The sequence below is a fragment of the Chelonia mydas genome, chromosome 1 (assembly GCF_015237465.2).
Source record: "Chelonia mydas isolate rCheMyd1 chromosome 1, rCheMyd1.pri.v2, whole genome shotgun sequence".
NCBI lineage: Eukaryota > Metazoa > Chordata > Testudines > Cheloniidae > Chelonia > Chelonia mydas.
The window spans coordinates 238,761,294-238,779,107 of record NC_057849.1 but is presented as its reverse complement, the minus strand read 5'-3'; the positions used below and the strand labels follow the sequence as shown (position 1 = coordinate 238,779,107).

Genomic DNA, 17,814 nt, shown 5'->3' with positions numbered 1-17,814 from the left:
AGGCATGTCAGATAAATTCATACAATGATGTTTAGTAATCACTAAACATTCATTATCTGTTTGCGGTATTGGTCAGCAGCTCTCACATTTACTCCAGCTGGAATCAAAACCAAATTAACTCTGAAGATTGCAGACTGAAAAATTAAGATGAGCTAAACAGCTTTATATAAAACAGCATTTTCAGATGCCAAACCTTCCTTCCAGAAGTTTCGATATTCTAGCAAACCACACCCTACTTAACATTTCACAGTTCCATCCACTTCTATTTCTTCAATATAGAATAACAGTTGATTCCACTCAGTAGCCACTCCCTTGTCCAGTCTTCAATGGTTTCACTCATTTACCTTCTTCTCGAAAATTCTTGAAAAGTTGTGACTTTCTTACCATTTCCTAATAGACTTAGAAAGCCTAATGATGTGGATACTCTCATAGTTTTCCTTTTAATTTGTTAGAATTGTTAGTTTTTATTGATATGTTGAAATTAGAACCTAATAACTGAGATTTTCAAGCCAAGTAGGGCATTTAGTCATAAAAGTCCTATTAATTTCAATGGGAGTTGTGTGGCTAAATTCTCTAGTTGGCTTTGAAAATCTCGCTGTTTTGGTTTTGTAAAAATTTTAAGTATATGTCATATTCCAGTAAATATCTCACAGCACCAAATTCTAAAAAAATGAAACACAGAAATCCTGATAATCTGAAAAATGTCACTGGATTTTTTTTTTCTGGGAAAAAACAATCCCTGTGTTTTTATGTAAGTGGTAGAGCTGAAAGCTTGTGCACCTGGCTGCAGTCTGCCTACATATTGCCTACATTCATGCCCATTAAATACAAAACATTTTAAAAACCCAGTGTTTATTTTAGATATATGGAAGATCCCTTCATTAACAGGTAGAAAGATGGTGTGGAGAGTGTGGCAATCAAATTTGTAGGAGATGTGAAGCTGGGAGGAATGACAAATAGTTTGGAGGATAGGATTAAAAATGAACAATCTTGATAGATTAGAAAAATGGTCTGAAGTCAATAAAATGTGATTGATGTAAAGTAAATGCAATGTGGTCATGCCGGAAAGAATACTAATATGCACAAATATAGACCAAGGAAATACTGGTTAGGAAGTAGTAGCAAAGAGAAAACCCTGAGGGTTATAGTAGATGATACATTGCATATAAATCCACAATGAAATGCTGTCACGAAAAACAAAAGTTATGCTGAGCTGTGTTAAGAGAATCACGTGTTATCCAAGCAAGATTCTTCTTTTGCTGTACTCATCACTACTTAGGTCATTGCCCTCAGATTTAGTTACCCCATATTGAAGAAGATAGACACTATATAACAACTGAAACCATTAAAGGCCAAGTTTTCAAAAATGGAAGACTGAGATCCATGTGCAAAATTTGAATTGTAGTTAGGTCCCATTTCTTTTTATTGAAATCAATGGCAAAAATTCCCGTTGTCTTCAGTATGAGCGGGAGCAGACTGTTATGTGCTGCCTCCACTCCCAGCCTGATTGAGGTGCAAAAACCTAAATCTGAATAAAATTTTACTTTTAGCGTAGTAGTGCAGAGATCTGCAACAGGGTTTCTGAGCTGTCCCTGTAAAAATCATTTTTGTATGATGAGCTTTCATACAATTTCTGAAGATAAATATGTTTTTCTTCTTTTGAAGAATTTATTCCCTTGTGGTTTTATAGTAAAAAGAATAACTACCAACAATGGTGTGAAGTTAATCTACTGAAAATAGGACCAGCTAGATAATTTATGCAATAGCCATATTACATTAATAGGGGGGGGAGGAAGGGACTAGTCTGTTTGAGGCATAAGGAGAGTCCTTAAAAGGTTGTCATCATATTTCTTTAAAAGTAGTTGTTAATATTCTTATTTAATATTCTTCAAGGATCTCTCAGTTTTTACTCCGTTTCTCTCCCAGCTCTGCCGTCAAAAACTGGCATCACAGTAGCCCTTCCTTTAGTATAAAAGGGCTGGATACCAGCCACAGAAGCCATGCAGGTAGCTGTAACTTATGTGCTAGGAACTGATGTTGGTTTTTATGTGTCTAATATACTCTGTAGATTTGGGAAGGGAAATGGAATACTGCATTGTTTGGCAGAACAAATAAACTTATGATACATGATCTACTGCTCAAATAATCTCTGCCACTTCATACCTTAATACAGAAGCAGTTTCTCAGAAATAAGTACCCATCTAACTATTTATATGGCTCTCATCACTATGGTATCTGAGCACCTCCCTCCTCTAACACAGGGGACGGCAGACTACAGTCCGTGGGCCGGATCCGGATTTCAATAGAGGCTCCCTATCTGCCGTGGCCCTGCGCTGCTCCCGGAAGCAGCCAGCACCACATCCCTGCGGCCCCTGGAGGTGGAGTGGGGCAGGCAGCTCTGCCGTGCGTTGCCCTTGCCTGTGGGTACCACCCTGAAACTCCCATTGGCCGCGATTCCCCATTCCTGGCCAATGGGAGCTGCAGGGGGCAGTGCCTGCAGGTGAGGGCAGCGCACAGAGCCCTCTCTCCCTCCTCCCCCCTTCCCCAGGGGCCACGTGGTGCCGGCCACTTCCAGGAACAGCGCGTGGCCAGGGTAGGCCGGGAGCCTGCCTTATCTCCACTGTGCCATGGGGCTGGCAATCCTGTGGTTGGATTGAAAGCCCTGACGGGCCGGATCCAGCCCGTGGGCTGTAGTTTGCTCTCCCCATGTTAGAAGATAGCCTCCTCCTCCTATCAAATGGTGAAGGGTCTCCTTTAACTCAAGCAGTCTGTGTTTTGGTGCTGAAAACTTCAGGTTCAAACCCTAATGTCTTGTACGGAGGATCATTACATTTGCATTCCCCAATTGCTATTTTATATTTAAGCTGTCTGGATGAAATACTTCCTGGTACAGATAGCCAGTGTGAGGCACATCATACCCCTTAAGTCCCATGGTAATACGTGGTAAAACAGTGTACTTAGGTTATTGCAGTGTTAGGGAAATGTGGTATAACTACCTTTACTTTAAATGCAACTTTTTAACAAACTGATTTTCACAAACTTTTCTTAGCCTTGAAAATAAGATTTTTTGAGATGAGTGTTTGATGGTCACTGTCCTACCTCTTGACTGTCTTTCATTACCAGGATGACTTTATCTTAAATTTACATTCACTTCCACCTTTTACATAGTAAGCTGTTAGTGTCATAGATGTTGAATCAGGAAACTGCTGGTTATAGTAAAACTTATTTATGCTAACAAATTAATGCAGGCTAATATTCTAGATTCTTGCACTAATTTCTTCTGAACCTTGTTTTTGGTAATTGGCCCAAATTGTGTCCTATGTTGGAAGCTTAGATGGATAAAGACTAGAGAAAGATCTGTAGGTGGTAGGGACAGCTTGTGTATGTGCCTGCAGATGTATGTGATTTGGCAGAAAGCAACAGTATGGTGGTTGGTGGCTGACATTTGACTAATGCTGTATATACATTTTCTGCTTGTTGAGCATGTGAACCAGTAAGGGCAAATGAGATGTTTACAAATGCCCCAAGGAGTATTTGGCTTCTGTGCAGCAGTGATCAGCATTCTCCTAAATGCTTCCTAAGTGACTGTGTCCATGCAAGTGATGGTTTTCTGGGTGAATCATGCAAATCTTGGTTGACTCATACTTTAAAAAATGGAATGAACACAATCCAAGATGGTAAGAATTTGGGTTTATGAAGAGAACAATAGAGCATACTTATTTACATTTAAAAGTAAGAAACTGGAGCCATTGTTCAGTTCCTTTTCAATGCCAAGGGTTTATTAAATATATTTTTTGAGGGAGAAGTTATTTTTCACAGACAAAAAGCCAACTAGAAATGATAATAAATTAATGTAATATACAATCATTCCATCTCAAACTATGATCTCAGCTGCTTTCATGAATTAAATAGGGTAAGTGTTTGGATGGGATGCTATGAGATAAAGTCTAGGTGCTGGAGGAAGTAGTATTTTTGATTCAGCTGGAGGCACTCTCTCTTCTGAGTCAATACTAACTCAGTGCCTCAGCATGGTGTTATGGGGCAATGTGCTTCTGGAGAATTTGTCTTTTCAATGCTACCTAAAATGGAAGTCCTGTGGTAATTAGAAAACCAGGGGACCTTTTTTTATGACAGGTCAGTGTGCTGGCCAAATTTCAACTTTGGTAATTGGGTTATGTCCAGCTCAGTTTCCCTTGTGGTTTCAAGTGGCTATGGTATTATCTTCCTTTCCTCAGCAGATCTGTTGTGTACATGTTGCTGTGTGCTGTTATGCTCTGAGTTTCACCCCAGAGATACCCACAGTTTAGTGGTGGATGAAAGATTCCTAAGAGATAGATGTTTTGTAAAGTGCATAGGGATCCATTTGGAGGAAAGGTGATAAAGGCCATTATCATTTAAATCCCGACTACACTCTGTAACAATCTCAAAATATATGAACAGGAAAATCCTACCATTCTAGCTTAATTGAAGGTACATTAGAAAGGAATGAAGAACTACATGTATGTTAATCACAATGAATCATGTTGCATGCATGATGCTTATAAGTTGATATGACAATTAAAATATTGAGTTTGTTGTTTTACAGGTAGGACATAATGTTCCAGACATTCCCCAAAATGCAACTCCAACTAGTTTAGCTTCCCCAATCAGCACAATTTCTAACCTCATTCCGGAGAGGGGTATTTTGGAACTCTGCATTTCTTGTTTTAACATGGCAGCTCTGAGAGCCCAGATACATTTAACGTGTATTGTATTCAGTTCACATTTTGTTTGAAAGAAGTCATTTCTGCTCTGTGGAGGCTCCTAGTACAGTGGGACAAATGACAGTGATAATTAAGAAGAGAGGTGGGATACCCCAACAGAACACTTTTGTGCTTCCACCAAGGATAATGAAAATCCTAGCTTGATTAATCTGTTTAAACATCTGTGCATCCTCTTGTCTTTGCAACTTATCCCTCCGTATTCCTTTCATCCTCCTCCGTGTATTGTGTTTGTATTTCAGTTATACAGCATCCTGACTGTAATTGATCAAATGTAATCACAGCTCATTCCGATGTTTTGCTAAACGCCGTTATATGAAGCAGACGTTAATATTTCAGCAAATGATATTGTCCTCCTTTAAATTCAGATCACAGATGCATTCCGTAGTGGAACCGCAGGGTAGAGCCCACAATATTGAGAAATAAGATTGAGGAGGGGGTAGTGGAAAGCTGTTCTAATTACAGTGGAATTCTTGGAGCGATCTGCAATGACTACTATAGAGCTCAGTTCCACCAAGCTCTGTCTGTCAGTCTGTCTATTGATTCCCCCCCCCTCTTCCCCCCACTTTTCCAGGCAGCCAGATCTAGCTTGCTTTCTTGACGTCATGTCTGTAGAAAGGTTTCAGCAGGCGCAGTGAGGGGAGAGAGCATGTTAAACTTTCAGATCAAGTCAGCCGGCTCCTAAAGCTGTGCACGGGGGTCTGTGTGCTGTTGCTGCTGCCACAGCTGGAACATCTGGAAGTGTTCAGTGTGTCTGTCTGTCTGTGAGAGCGCGCGCGCTAGGGAAGTGAGTGTGCTGAGGGAGGGGAGGGAGTGAGGGGCTGGGACTATGCTCTCTCTCCCTCTTCCTCTGCAGAAACAGCTCTCTGCCAACAGAACGCGCTCAGAATGGCTTTGAAGAGGAGCAGCAACCTTTGAACATCTCCCCCGCCCCCGCCTCTTTTTCTTTCTGTTGTAACTGATGGATTTTAAAAAAAGACATTTAACCCTTTGAGATTTGTCCTGGATGCTTTTTTTCGTTTCCCCCCTTCTTGCTCTTTTTTTTTTTTAAATGGTTTAGCAGCCAGAGGTGCTGTGCTAAATTCTTGGAAGGGGCCCGGATGTACTGAGGATGCATTGCAATTTCACTAAAGGAGGCAGTAGTGGAAAGGATCAGTTTTTGGTGTTTGATGCAATAATGGGAATCAGGTAATAATAAAAGGGCAAATACTGCAGCTCCATTCTTCCTTGAATTTTACCAAGCCGATATTTGGAGGGATTAATCTGGACTCATTTTAAATGGTCAATGAAAACAAGAGGATGTACATTCCAGAAGAAAACCATCAAGGTAAGATTGAGGTTTACCTCAAAGGATCTAGCAATTATTTTCTATTCTGTCCATCGTCTCTGTAATGTCAATTTCTTCTGCGGCTGCTAAAGTCAACGATAGGAGGGGGAATAGCGAGAGAAAGCAGGCTATGACACCAATTTCCATTCAGATCATACTGATAACATTAGACGGATTTGTTGCAGTGATCTAGTTAGATTATCCGCTGAAAAATCCCCATGGGAGCATGTGTTTCATAAGAAATACCAGGGAAGGAAAAGTTGTGCAAGTGCTTTAAAAAAAAAAAAAAAAAAAACCCCAGAAGAGTGGAAAAGGGACGCCCAACGGACAGTTTGGAAGAAAGCTAAGTGATTTTGCGGTGCAGCTTGGCTGTTACGTGTCAGAGGAAGATTACTTCCAGTAAGCCTGGTTTAGGGGTTTTCACGAGTTAATATCACACCAATTCCTCTAAACGCAAATCTCAATACAGTTTCCCAAGATGCTGGGAGGGGAGCCCTCTCCTTCTCCTTTGGCTGTTTCTAATCTAACATCAAAAGGGAGAGGACGAGGAGTTATCTGTGTACACACAAATACACATATATGTAATATGTCGGAGATATATAATGATAGAAAGATGATGTAGCTCTGTGTTATGTTTAAATCAAAGGGTTTACTTTTTGTAGCGAATTCTCAAATAGCTCTTGTTCTGATTTGTCCACATTATGGACTTTAAGACACGTTAGTTCTCTTTATAATTAAGAAGTGTAACCAGCTACCCCCTATATTAAAACTTTGTTGGTCCAACTCTAGAAGTTTCCCCTCACCCCCCCCCCATTGGCAGCTGTTATACTTGATGTCATTTTTATCCTGTAACCTGCATGTTGTCAACCTCCTTCCATTCTCCTCCCCAAGCAGCATTTAACGCACAAATTGTGATTGCAGAACAAACAGAGCCATTTTCTTCCCCTGAAGAGAGAGAGAGAGAGAAAGAGAGAGAGCGGTCCTTGGTGGGTAGTAATGTATCGAGGTGTCTATATAACCCCATTTGTGACCAGCGTCTTTTTCATCTCCACTAAATCTCCCCGCATTGCCTGATAAGGAAGCCTCTCCGTTTTAGTGGTGCGTACTTACACCTCTGGTGTCAGAGGCTAACTTGTCTGTGTGTAAATATTGCCCCCTTTCCTCCCTACTCCTACTGTTGCTGGAGGGGATTTTCCCTTGAAGACCGTAATTAAACAACTCGATTTGCCAAAAGCGCCTCCAGTCATTTGGTGAGCCACTCAATCTGGGGCTAGGAGGGCAGTTTGAGGCCAGATTTTTCTGTTCCTATTTAGCGCCCTTTAGCTGAGGAGGAAACACCCACGTTGCATCTGGGCTGTAGTAGCCTTAGTGGAGGAGGAATAGGTCGATTTCAACGATCAAATCCCCAATTAAACACAGATGAAGAAGAAAAACAAACAGCCCCTCTTCCCCTCCTCCTCCAAGTACTCTCCCAAAATCAAGTAGGCGGAGCAAGGAATCAGCCCCTGATCTAAAGTGTGTTCTTTTTGTGTAAGCCCTAGTGCTTTGCACATGCATTCGGCAGGCAGAAGTGGATTTCTCTTTCAGTGCCAGAGTGGGTAAAGTGGACGAAGAGCTCAGACTTCATAGCAATATGCCAACACTATGGCAACCTGAATCCAGCTCTCTAGTTATCAACTGCAGTGATTATATAATTGGAGGAGCAGTTTTGCATCTATCTTTGGATGCTGATTCTCAATGCTCTCAGGTGAAAGAACAACTTCTAAAACAAACAGAAAACCATCCAAATGTGGAAGGAAGTTAGTTTCCCTGAGGGCTGGCATTTATTCATACCTCTTTTAATTTTTGTAAGTGGAGGAAGCTTGTGAGGTAAAAATGGATTTGTAGCCAAGAAAATGGGGTGGTAAAGATGATCAGAGCTCAGAGCAAACTAATTCCAGGACATAATGGAGTAATTAGAGCAAACAGCGATTCTAAAATGAAAGGCAGAGATTAAAAAGATGAGTGCAAAGGAAAGCCAGGGCTGTGATACTGAGCTGCTCTTCTCAATATATCTGAAAACATTTGGTTTAGGACACTAGAATGTCTTAGCTTTACATTCCCCAGCTGTTGACAGCAAGGAGGGTATTCTGGGTACTGCCGGTAAAAGACATATCTTTATGTCTGTATTAGAAGTTTGAGCAGCATGACTAGGCCTCTTCTTGTCATAGATGCTCTTTGCTTATATCAAAATCCAGTCAACCACTTACCTGACTACCCTAATGGTCTCACATTCTGGAGTCGGGATAACAAATGAGCCAAATTATTATTCTTTACTTAAAAAATAACAAAGGCCTTTGGTCAGGTAGAGAAGATCATATGATTGCAAAGGCATTTTTGTTATGAATACACTATTTTCTTACGTATTAATATGTGTAGGTTTATAACACACTTGTATTAACTTTACTCGTGCTGCTTAGAAAGTGATGGTATATTTTCACCTTGAAGTCATAATTTTCCCAGTTTTTGGAGATGAAAGATATTGGTCTGATATATTTTCCATCATGCTCTTGTACTGCACATAGAAAAGGGTAATGGGGTTGGTTTAGCTAGTAGCACTGTTACTTCTTGATGCTTAGGTACTTTTCAGTGTTTAATTATTCTACACAATGGAATATATTTCAATGACAATTAATTATTCATTGTAACCATAGAGCATATGTTTATTTAAGGGAAAAAATAAAAAACAGGCACAAGAAAAAGCATTTACAACTAGCTACATCATATCAAATACACTTATAGGACCTGGAGTATTCTTAAATGGGCCTCTTTACTGTATCCCATCATAGTATTTAAAATTTTTTAGTCATAAAATAAAATGGAAAATCATTCTGCAAAAAGATGTTTTGCACTCCTTTAAAATGCACAGGGAACACAGGGAGCCCTTTGGTGCTCCTAGTTTGAGTCTAGTTACATTTCAGTGCTTGTGCTTTTGGCATTGGGAGCCAGGGAATCTTTCTTTGATGAGATTTGTTGGCCAAAGAGGAAGGGAAATAAAACTGGCGGCGGTGGTTGTTTGTTTATTAAAAAAAAGAGTAGTCAGCTGCTGCAGTTTATCAAGGTGGACCTGGGAGAACTCGGGCTGTTTAAGTACTGCCTCGTCCAGGAGGTGGCACTACAGGGCTATGGAGTCAAGAAGCCATAAAAGAAATAGAGAAATATTTGGCAGGAAAGAATTCCAGGTCCAACCAGTCCATCCTTTGGCTCTCTGCACAAATATTTGCTTTTCAGAAATAAATTCCTTATATAGCATTGATAGTTAGATATGTATCCATCCTATAATTAAATTAATTAGTACTACAGACCCCTGCTAGGTCATCTATTCCGCATAGTAATGATCCTCTGAGTGAAAATCCATTTCTTATATCAGGTTTAAACTGCTCTTTCATTCAGTCTCAGATTATGCCTTTGGGTTTTGTCCTTGTTGCATAGTCTGAACAGATTCCGACCTGCTCATTGTGGGACTCCCTCAGGTATTTTAAAACCATAATTAGGTCTTACTGTAGCCTCTTTCCTTTCTAGGCTGCACGTATTTTGTTCTTGATATTTTTCTCTTCAAAATAAGTTTGTATCTTCTTAAATAAAGGCTATATTAATTAGTTCCTCAATTTACCAGGAACATATTGATAATAAGAGGGTCAAGCCCCTAATGTAATCATAAGATATTTTCTGACCTGAAGTTTGGGTCATGTGATGTGTACTTCGGCAGAAATAATACATCATCTTAAGGGTGAAAGATATTTTCCTTTACTTTACAGGTAAAAATGCATAGATTTCATTTTATGGGTTGGAATCCGTCTCATGCTATGTTACAACACAAAACCATTGAAGATGTAAGATGGAAAATATTGGATGGCTGCTCTAATTTTCTGCTGTATTTTCAGCATGCTAATTTTACTTTCTATACTTTTGGAGAGTTGCTCCTATATGTATGAGAAACTGCTCTCCTGCCATAATTTAAAAAAGCAAATTAGCAACCTGTTTATTAATTTTCTGGTAACATTAATTTTTTTTGTCCTTTAATTTTTCTGTAAAAGGTCTGTCAGTAGAAACATTAGAAAACCTGTTTTGTGGGATATAAAAATTCTCTCTTTTGAGACTGCTGCCCATGGTATCACATCTTATTTCAGTTTCAGATTTTGGCAGAAAAAAACCCTTGAAGTGCTGTTTTGAAGTGCAGTTCTGAAACTCCTAGCCCTGGTGACTGGGCAATAAATAATGTTATTTACGAAGCACTATCTTCCTCCTCAAAGTAGTCAACACATTGAACAACCAATTAAAGTATTGTTGCAATATTAAATTAAATAGTTAAGATATTAGCTAAAGCTTCATAGAATACATATATCAAAAGATAGGTGGTCCCTGTTGATAGACTAAGCCCAGTCCAATCCAGCCAGTTAAAGAGGGCTGGGCTACACATAAGCCTATAAAGGGCTGCCAGTAGGCAACTGGAGGAGGAATTGGTTGAGATGGGCTATTTTCTGGGGAGGACAAGGTAGGCTCGAGTGGAGCTAATACCTGTGGTGGGTGTCCTGAAGCAAGGGGATTAGGTGCTCAAGGCAATAGCCATGAGGCTGCTGCCCCAGAGAAGGAGCAGGGCTGGTCAGAACTTGGACCCTGCCAGAGGCCCTGAGAGGGATGGAGCAGAAACCTGAAAGTAAGGTCTGAGTTAAGACTGTTTTTCTACTGGCTTCTGTTAAGAAAATGAGTATGGCAGCATATATTCTGGAGTTGGGGAGAAACCCTATTTCACTGGCCAGGCAAGAGCGTAGCTATGCTGAACACACTCTAAAGAGAAGTGTTTTCAGGCAGTTTTTTTTTTCTAAGGGGAGGAGCGATAGGCTGAAGTGGATGTCTAGACAGAGAAAGAGTTCTGCTTATGAAGGGTTACTACATCTGCTGACAGAAGGTGTGGAGATGCAAACCCAAAAAGGTGGTTGATGTCAGAGCATAGATCCAGCCAGAAGAGGGTTCAGTGAGGAGGTCTTGATTACACTGTGGCCCCCAAATAAGCTTCTATCTCTTCTATATAGTTCACTGAGAAATGTTCACATGTGTGTGCCCTAAGTTTTCAAAATAAATATATACCCCAAACAAAGCAAGCAAACAAAAAAACACTAAACTAAACAAAATAGTAAGAGGACCAAAGAATGCTACCATGGCTAAATGGCAGAATAAAAGAGGTGGTTAGAGGCAAAAAGGCACCTTTAAAAATTGGAAGTAAAATCCTAGTGAGGAAAATAGAAAGGTGCATGAATGCTGGTAAGTCATGTATAAAGGTATAATTAAGCAGGCCAAGAAAGAATCTGAAAAGCAACTAGTTAAGGCAATTTTTATATCAGCAATTTTTTTTTAAGTACATCAGAAGCAGGAAGCCTGCCTAACAAGCGGTGGGGCCGCTGGACGATGAAGTTGCAGAAGGAGCACTCAAGAAAGACAAGGCCATTGTGGAGCAGCTCAATGAATTCTTGTATCGGTCTTTGCTGCATAGGATATGGGAGAGATCCTCATACCTGAGCCATTCTTTTTAGGAGAGGACTGCAGATGAGAGGAGAATATGAAGTGAGAGAGGTATCTCTCCCTCTCTGGCACTTGGCTGAATTGAGCCACACTTTACATCTTAACTGTGAACTTTGCTTGGAAAAGTCCTATTGTATCTGTGTTTTTAAAAGGCAGGGGATGCTTTACATTTAGTTTTCCGCTTTACAATAAAACCCACTACTAGGGTGTTTAAATATCACATAGGCGAATAGAATTCTTTCGTGCTCTCATTGGTCTGTCATAGTATGGTTGAGATAAGTGCCATAATTCTTAACATGATTAAGTACTTCCAAATATAACCCCTCAATAAAGTGCGCCATGAAAGATGAGAGAGCCCATACGTACTCATGTCCCTATCTACCAGAAAGACTTCTGTCTTTCCTGGGTTAAGAATGAGTCATCCTTGAACAATCTAGCTGGCAGTATTATCTAAGTACCCTTCCAGGACAGAAGCTAACAGGGTCCATAGGGCAAGGAATGTATTATTGCCTGTCCTCCTCAGACTAATGATATTTTATTCATGTCTAAAAATGATGTCTCAAGAGGGCACATACTATATGTAGCAAAGAATATAGAAAAGAAGTTAGAGCTTGAGTAATGCTGCATTCCAAATCCTTTGTTGACCACACATGATTGTCCACTGCCAATAATAAATTCTTATCTTCCAGGTATGACTAGAACTACTGGAGCCATTTCCAATCATTCCAGTAGTGTTCTTTGGTTGCCATAGCAACAGTCCATAGTCAGGCTATCAACAGATGCTGACAGCTCCAGCTGTGAGGTCAAATGACAATACTCTACAGTCAGGAAAGCTGAGCTGCCCATAGCTGGGCACAATCCTCTTTCCCAAAAAAGGGAAAGGCACATACTTTGTGCCAAGAGATGGATTCCTAAGAGCGGGGCTGGGCTACTGCAAGTTTAAGGACAGAATGTTAACTTAGATGTGCCAGCCAATAGCTTAATTACAGCCATGCTATTGGGTTTAATCAGCCAGCATGATCAATTGTTGGAACCACAGATGGTGGGTTTCAGGGAACCCACATACCACGGACATCTTCACCAGAAACCACACGGAACTAAGCCAATAGACAGGGTAGACAGTACCCTGGAAGCCTGAGATTCTCATAATTTAAAGGCATGGTGAGACAAACGTGGAGCCAGTCTTTTCAACAAATATACTAAGCTTGTCACAGCAGTGTAAGCAGGTGGTTTTCCTACCCTGTGCCAAAACCTAGTCCTTACATACTGTAAAAGGTCAAAAATTCCCTCCCTGGGGTTTGAATTTATGCTTTACTTAACAGTAGGTAATAAAAATAATAGATAAAAATTCAAGTCCAAGGTTTGGCTGCTTCTGTGCTTTCTCCTCAAGGATTCTTCAGCTGAGACCCTGCATACACTCTGCTCAGAAAACCATTTTCACCACCATTATAACCAGGGTGAAGTCAACAACACTCTCCTGCAGCCATGAGCCAGCAGAAATCTATGAGCAATTCCGTGCAGGATTGCACTACCTGTGAACAGAGCAGGTCAACAGAAGAATTCTGTTCCTCTGTTACAAACTTTCATTTGAAGTGACTACTGTTGGGGGCAAATTTGGATTAATCAAATGTAGTGCTACTAGATAGAGCTCAGCTGGGTAGTTTCTTAAAATGTAGTTGGCTGGAGACACACGAAATCTCTTGTGCTTGATTATAGCTCTTTTGTATACCCCCATAAAGTCCTTTGTACAGAAGATGAATGGATTCCAGGTGCCTTTCCCTGCCATCTTCTATCTACTCTATGACCCATCTGCATTCTGTCCCAGATATCCTCATTAAACCCCAGTGATGTCTGGGCAAAAGAAAAAACCAGAATGCAACAAAGGGAGCCAGGGAGTTGTCTCCTTTAAACAATGGGATTAGTTATCAATGAGTTTATTCACACCTTGGCTAGAAAGTGAAGTCCAATATGCCTCAGCACCAGTAAGGAAACTGAAAAAATCCACAGGACTCAATCAGTCTCCTGAGCTGGATACAAATAGATGTGGGTTAGTACAGAGGTGGGGGACATATTTGGCTACTATTCTGAAACCTGCAAGATGATAGCTAAATCCCCAATGTGGATGACCTGTGGACGTAAAATTTTCAGACCAAATCCAAAGATGAGATGAACAATATGACTATCCCTGAGGGAGCTCTCTTTATCCTGTGGGTAAAACTCAGTTAATTGTTTCCATGAAAATACAAATTGGTGACCATCTGCACATTGAAATCCCAAAGGATACAGAATCTTTCCTTTTTAAAATATGCTTCTATAAATGGCTTTGTTTTTTTAACTGAAGTTTTTCAACTTTTCAGTCCATGATGTGGATGCCTGCCTTTGGATATTTTGGAAAAAACAATTTAAAATGACTGAACATGACACTATAATTATAAAGTAAATATGGCCTAACTGAGTAATTAAGTCAACATTTCTTCCTTACAGGCATTACAGGGAAGAACATTCATGTTATCAGATTTCAGATCCTTTATTCCAAAAGCAGAAGAGAAAAAAAAGTTTTCTCCATTTGTCGGCTTGGCCAGAGGGATGTAATAGTTTTAAAGAATCCTCCCTTTTAAAAAGTGATACTTTTCCTTTGCCCACGTGATGTCCCTATTACAAATTTTATGTCACATTTGTCAGACATACACTCTTAAGTTCACAAAAAGAGTATCTGAGTCTCCCTGAAAGTCAGTCTATCCCAGCTCTGTCAGATACAGGCTATATTTTCTCTGCTTCATGCATTCTTGACAATAATAATAATAATAATAATTCTGAATTTGGAATGTGTCTTATATTATCTAGTTGTTAGTAGTAGATTTAATGCATTTTAGATATAGAAGCATTGCAATGATCCATATGATACGTGATGGAGTTTAAGTAAATTCAGGAGGTTAATAATGGTGTCAATTGAAGATGATGATAAAAAACATTCTTGCAATTGAATATACTCCAAAATATATTTAACCTAAAGTAAGGTTAAGGTATGACACAGACAAATGTCAGGAGGTTGAAAGTTAGGACTGATACGCCATGTCATCTATAATGCACTTTGCTGTGTCTACGTCATGCAGCATTGAAAATGTCTGTAATATGCAGACATGGCAGAGTACTCAAAAGACCAAATTCTCCCTTCAGATCTGCATTCAAATATCTAGAATTTGGATTTAGTTAAGTGTCTAAGGGTCTGATAGCCTCTCTGGTTAACTGAGGATCCACCAGTATACTACCTGTCGCAGAAGTGTGGCTCACCAAATTCCGCATTTGTGATTTCAGAATCTTTGTGGTTTGATTTTAAATTGGTGCCTGTAGCAAGAAGCAAGAGTTATTTGTATATTGACAATTGAAACAGATGGATATAGAGTTGATCTGAATGTAACTTATGCTAACCTTAAGTGGAATAATTTGTACTGCTGAGCCGACTCAGATATATTGTCAACAGTGTAAACAATATGTAATTTTAGACCACTTAAACTAAATTAGAATTCTAGGTGCAAAATCTAGGACTCTGGGTCATCATTTAGATTTGGGACATTCCAGGAACGTCTTTGACTCCATAAAACAATGAATGGATTAAAATAACACAAATCTAATATTTTCTTGTCTGTCAAGATAAAATCTTGCTCCAATATTTTTCCTGGGCCATATTGTCCCATGAGTTGTGAAGCAGACCTGCTCATGGATTTAAATGGGCAGTTCAACTTAAAAATTGATGGACCAATAGGCTCCAAGTTATTTAGAGGTAAACAATATATTTTACTCACCCCCAATGAAAGTCTAAAAGATAAAGAGCACTTTTCAGAATGAATAAGCTGTGAAATACACTTGAAAATCAATTTTTAATCTCCAGATTCAAGTTTTAAAATATATCTAATCAAACTCCTAGACTATTCATGGTGAGCAAAAATACATCTTATCAAGCTTTTACACTATTGAGCTTGACAAAATAGGTGCTGTTTACTTTTAGCTATTCAAAGAACACCATGTGCTAAAAAACAAGAGGATATAAATTGTATAAACAAAATGTTGCAGTACTTACTGATCAGGTAGTTGTCTTGCTGGGCCCTGTTTAGGTTGATTGTAACAGTCACAAATAAGATACAAGAATGGGGAATAGATTGGATATACGTATTACCTGCTCATAATATGTTGCCTCAACTATATGGACCCTGTAGTTGCAGCTGAAGATTATTGTTCATATATTGAAAATGCATAAGCCAGCATAATTCCTGTTATGCCTGTTTAAAAAACAAAACAAACAGAAAAACCCCCACCACAAAAAAGAAGTTGGAAACTCACGTTAGTTTGAACAGAAGGAAATAGGTAAATCATAGATGCTAAGACCAAGGTTTTCTGAATGGACTAGTTATTTTGGATGTCTCAATTTTTGGGTACCTATTTAATACCCTAAAGGGACCTGGAGGTGCTTACCAGTTTCTGAAAATCAGGCCCCTTTTAAGGGGATCATAAATTAAGCATCTGAAAAGTGCCACTTCATTAGCCACTTTTAAAAATATTGGCTCCTATGAAGAGAGATAGGGGTCAGGCACTGGCTGTGAGCTCAATCCTACAAGCCCTCTGCATGTGGAACTCTAACTGCAGTTAATGGAGGCTTGGTGAATGGAGGCCCTGCAGGATTGGGTCCTAAAATCTGAAACAAATTTATTTAAAATGGATCAGAACAAATAATTATTTATCTGTTAAGTGCCAAGTATGTGCTTAGCACTAAATAGGACACATAATTTAGACAGTCCCGTTCTGAAGAGTTTACCATCTAAAAGTCAGAAATGGAGAAGGCTTGGTCTTCTTGGAAACTTGGAAGAAAGATTAATTTGAAGTTAAATATGTTGTTTGCTTGCTGGATTTACCTCTTGTGGGTATGGGGGAGGGGAGAGTGAGGATTAAGGGGGGACATTGAAAACAGAGAGGTGGTGTTTTGGTGCATTGGGATGAGGAGTGTATTCTTTAATAGGATATTATGGAAAAAGTCAGATAGAATGAGAGAATGTACCTTAGCTAATCTGTATTAATATAAGCGAATATGTACCCATGTTATGCACTCATGTGGGAAAATGATTTGAGGTAAATGCAAGTGGGTGTTGCTAGAAATGCCCACTGAAGCAACTAAAAAACAAAGCAAAACTGGATACAATGTGCCAGAAGATTTGAGCCTAGAACTTTTACAAACACATGGCAGTATATATAATAAGGGGCCAGAGTATACATATAGCTTGAGATGTCTTGAAAAGAGGCCTGATTTTCAGAAAGTGAACAGTTCAGTAAAATGTTTTGAAGACTTCTGTAGTCTGAGATGAAGCCCACTCCCTCCATATCCTAGTGAGACTTATGCTTAGACATCAGCTTATGCTTATATTGTGCCAAACTAGGGCACATATTTCGACCAATAGAAAGTTAAAATGCATTGGCCATATCATGCTATTGACTTTAAACAGAACTTACACTGACATGAAAGGGAATTTGCTATCAGTTTTCTGTAGTGTCTACTATCTCACTTTGTTTCTCCAAGGAAGCATATATGATACCTTGGCTTTGCCTTGATTCTGTCAACATTTCCTCAGAATACTTTGGCTGTTGTTGTTGTTTTTGTTTGAACATGCATTTATTTTTCAGATCTTCTGCATGGGAACATTTGTGCTGCAAGTAGTGGCAGTGTGCCAATGAGGAGATTTTGGCTAGTGCATAGGATTTAGAGGTTGTTTTTGTAGTAAGTTGCTACACTTTTTGGCACCTTATAGTTCCTTATTTGCACCTTATAGTTCCTTACACCTTATAGTTCCTTATTTGCCAGAAGCATAGCTAAGGAAACCCCATCCAGAGCCAGATTCACAAATATCAAAGGGCACAAATCAAATGTGTTGCTCTTATAGCACACCTGAGTGATTTTTTTTTCAAAAAGGGATAAGGCTGGCCATAAGGATGAGTCTGCAACTTGAATTTTGAATTGTGTTACTTCTGCCTATCTACCCCAGAACTCTAACATTATTTAAATATAGGGTTGCATTGATAGACCTCAAATTGTGTGTGGTAGCATGGAGCTTAAACCCCTGTTTAATAAAACTAAATACCCTTATAATGACTGCACAGGGGGCAGACACCAGATGGTCCAAC

General features: G+C 39.5%; 1 protein-coding gene across 2 annotated transcripts in view; it reads left to right on the top strand.

The window, feature by feature from the left end:
* Positions 1-17,814, top strand: part of CACNA1C (calcium voltage-gated channel subunit alpha1 C) — a 708,026-nt gene that overhangs the window by 65,468 nt on the left and 624,744 nt on the right. Inside the window, exon 1 of one of the 2 annotated variants that reach the window (XM_043540181.1) lies at positions 5,430-6,087. The exons of the other annotated variant lie outside the window; for it this stretch is intronic. Coding sequence (XP_043396116.1) covers positions 6,039-6,087 — 49 coding nt within the window. The 5' untranslated portion in view covers positions 5,430-6,038. Of the gene's footprint in view, positions 1-5,429; positions 6,088-17,814 lie in introns of those variants that run through there. 2 annotated transcript variants of the gene reach the window in all.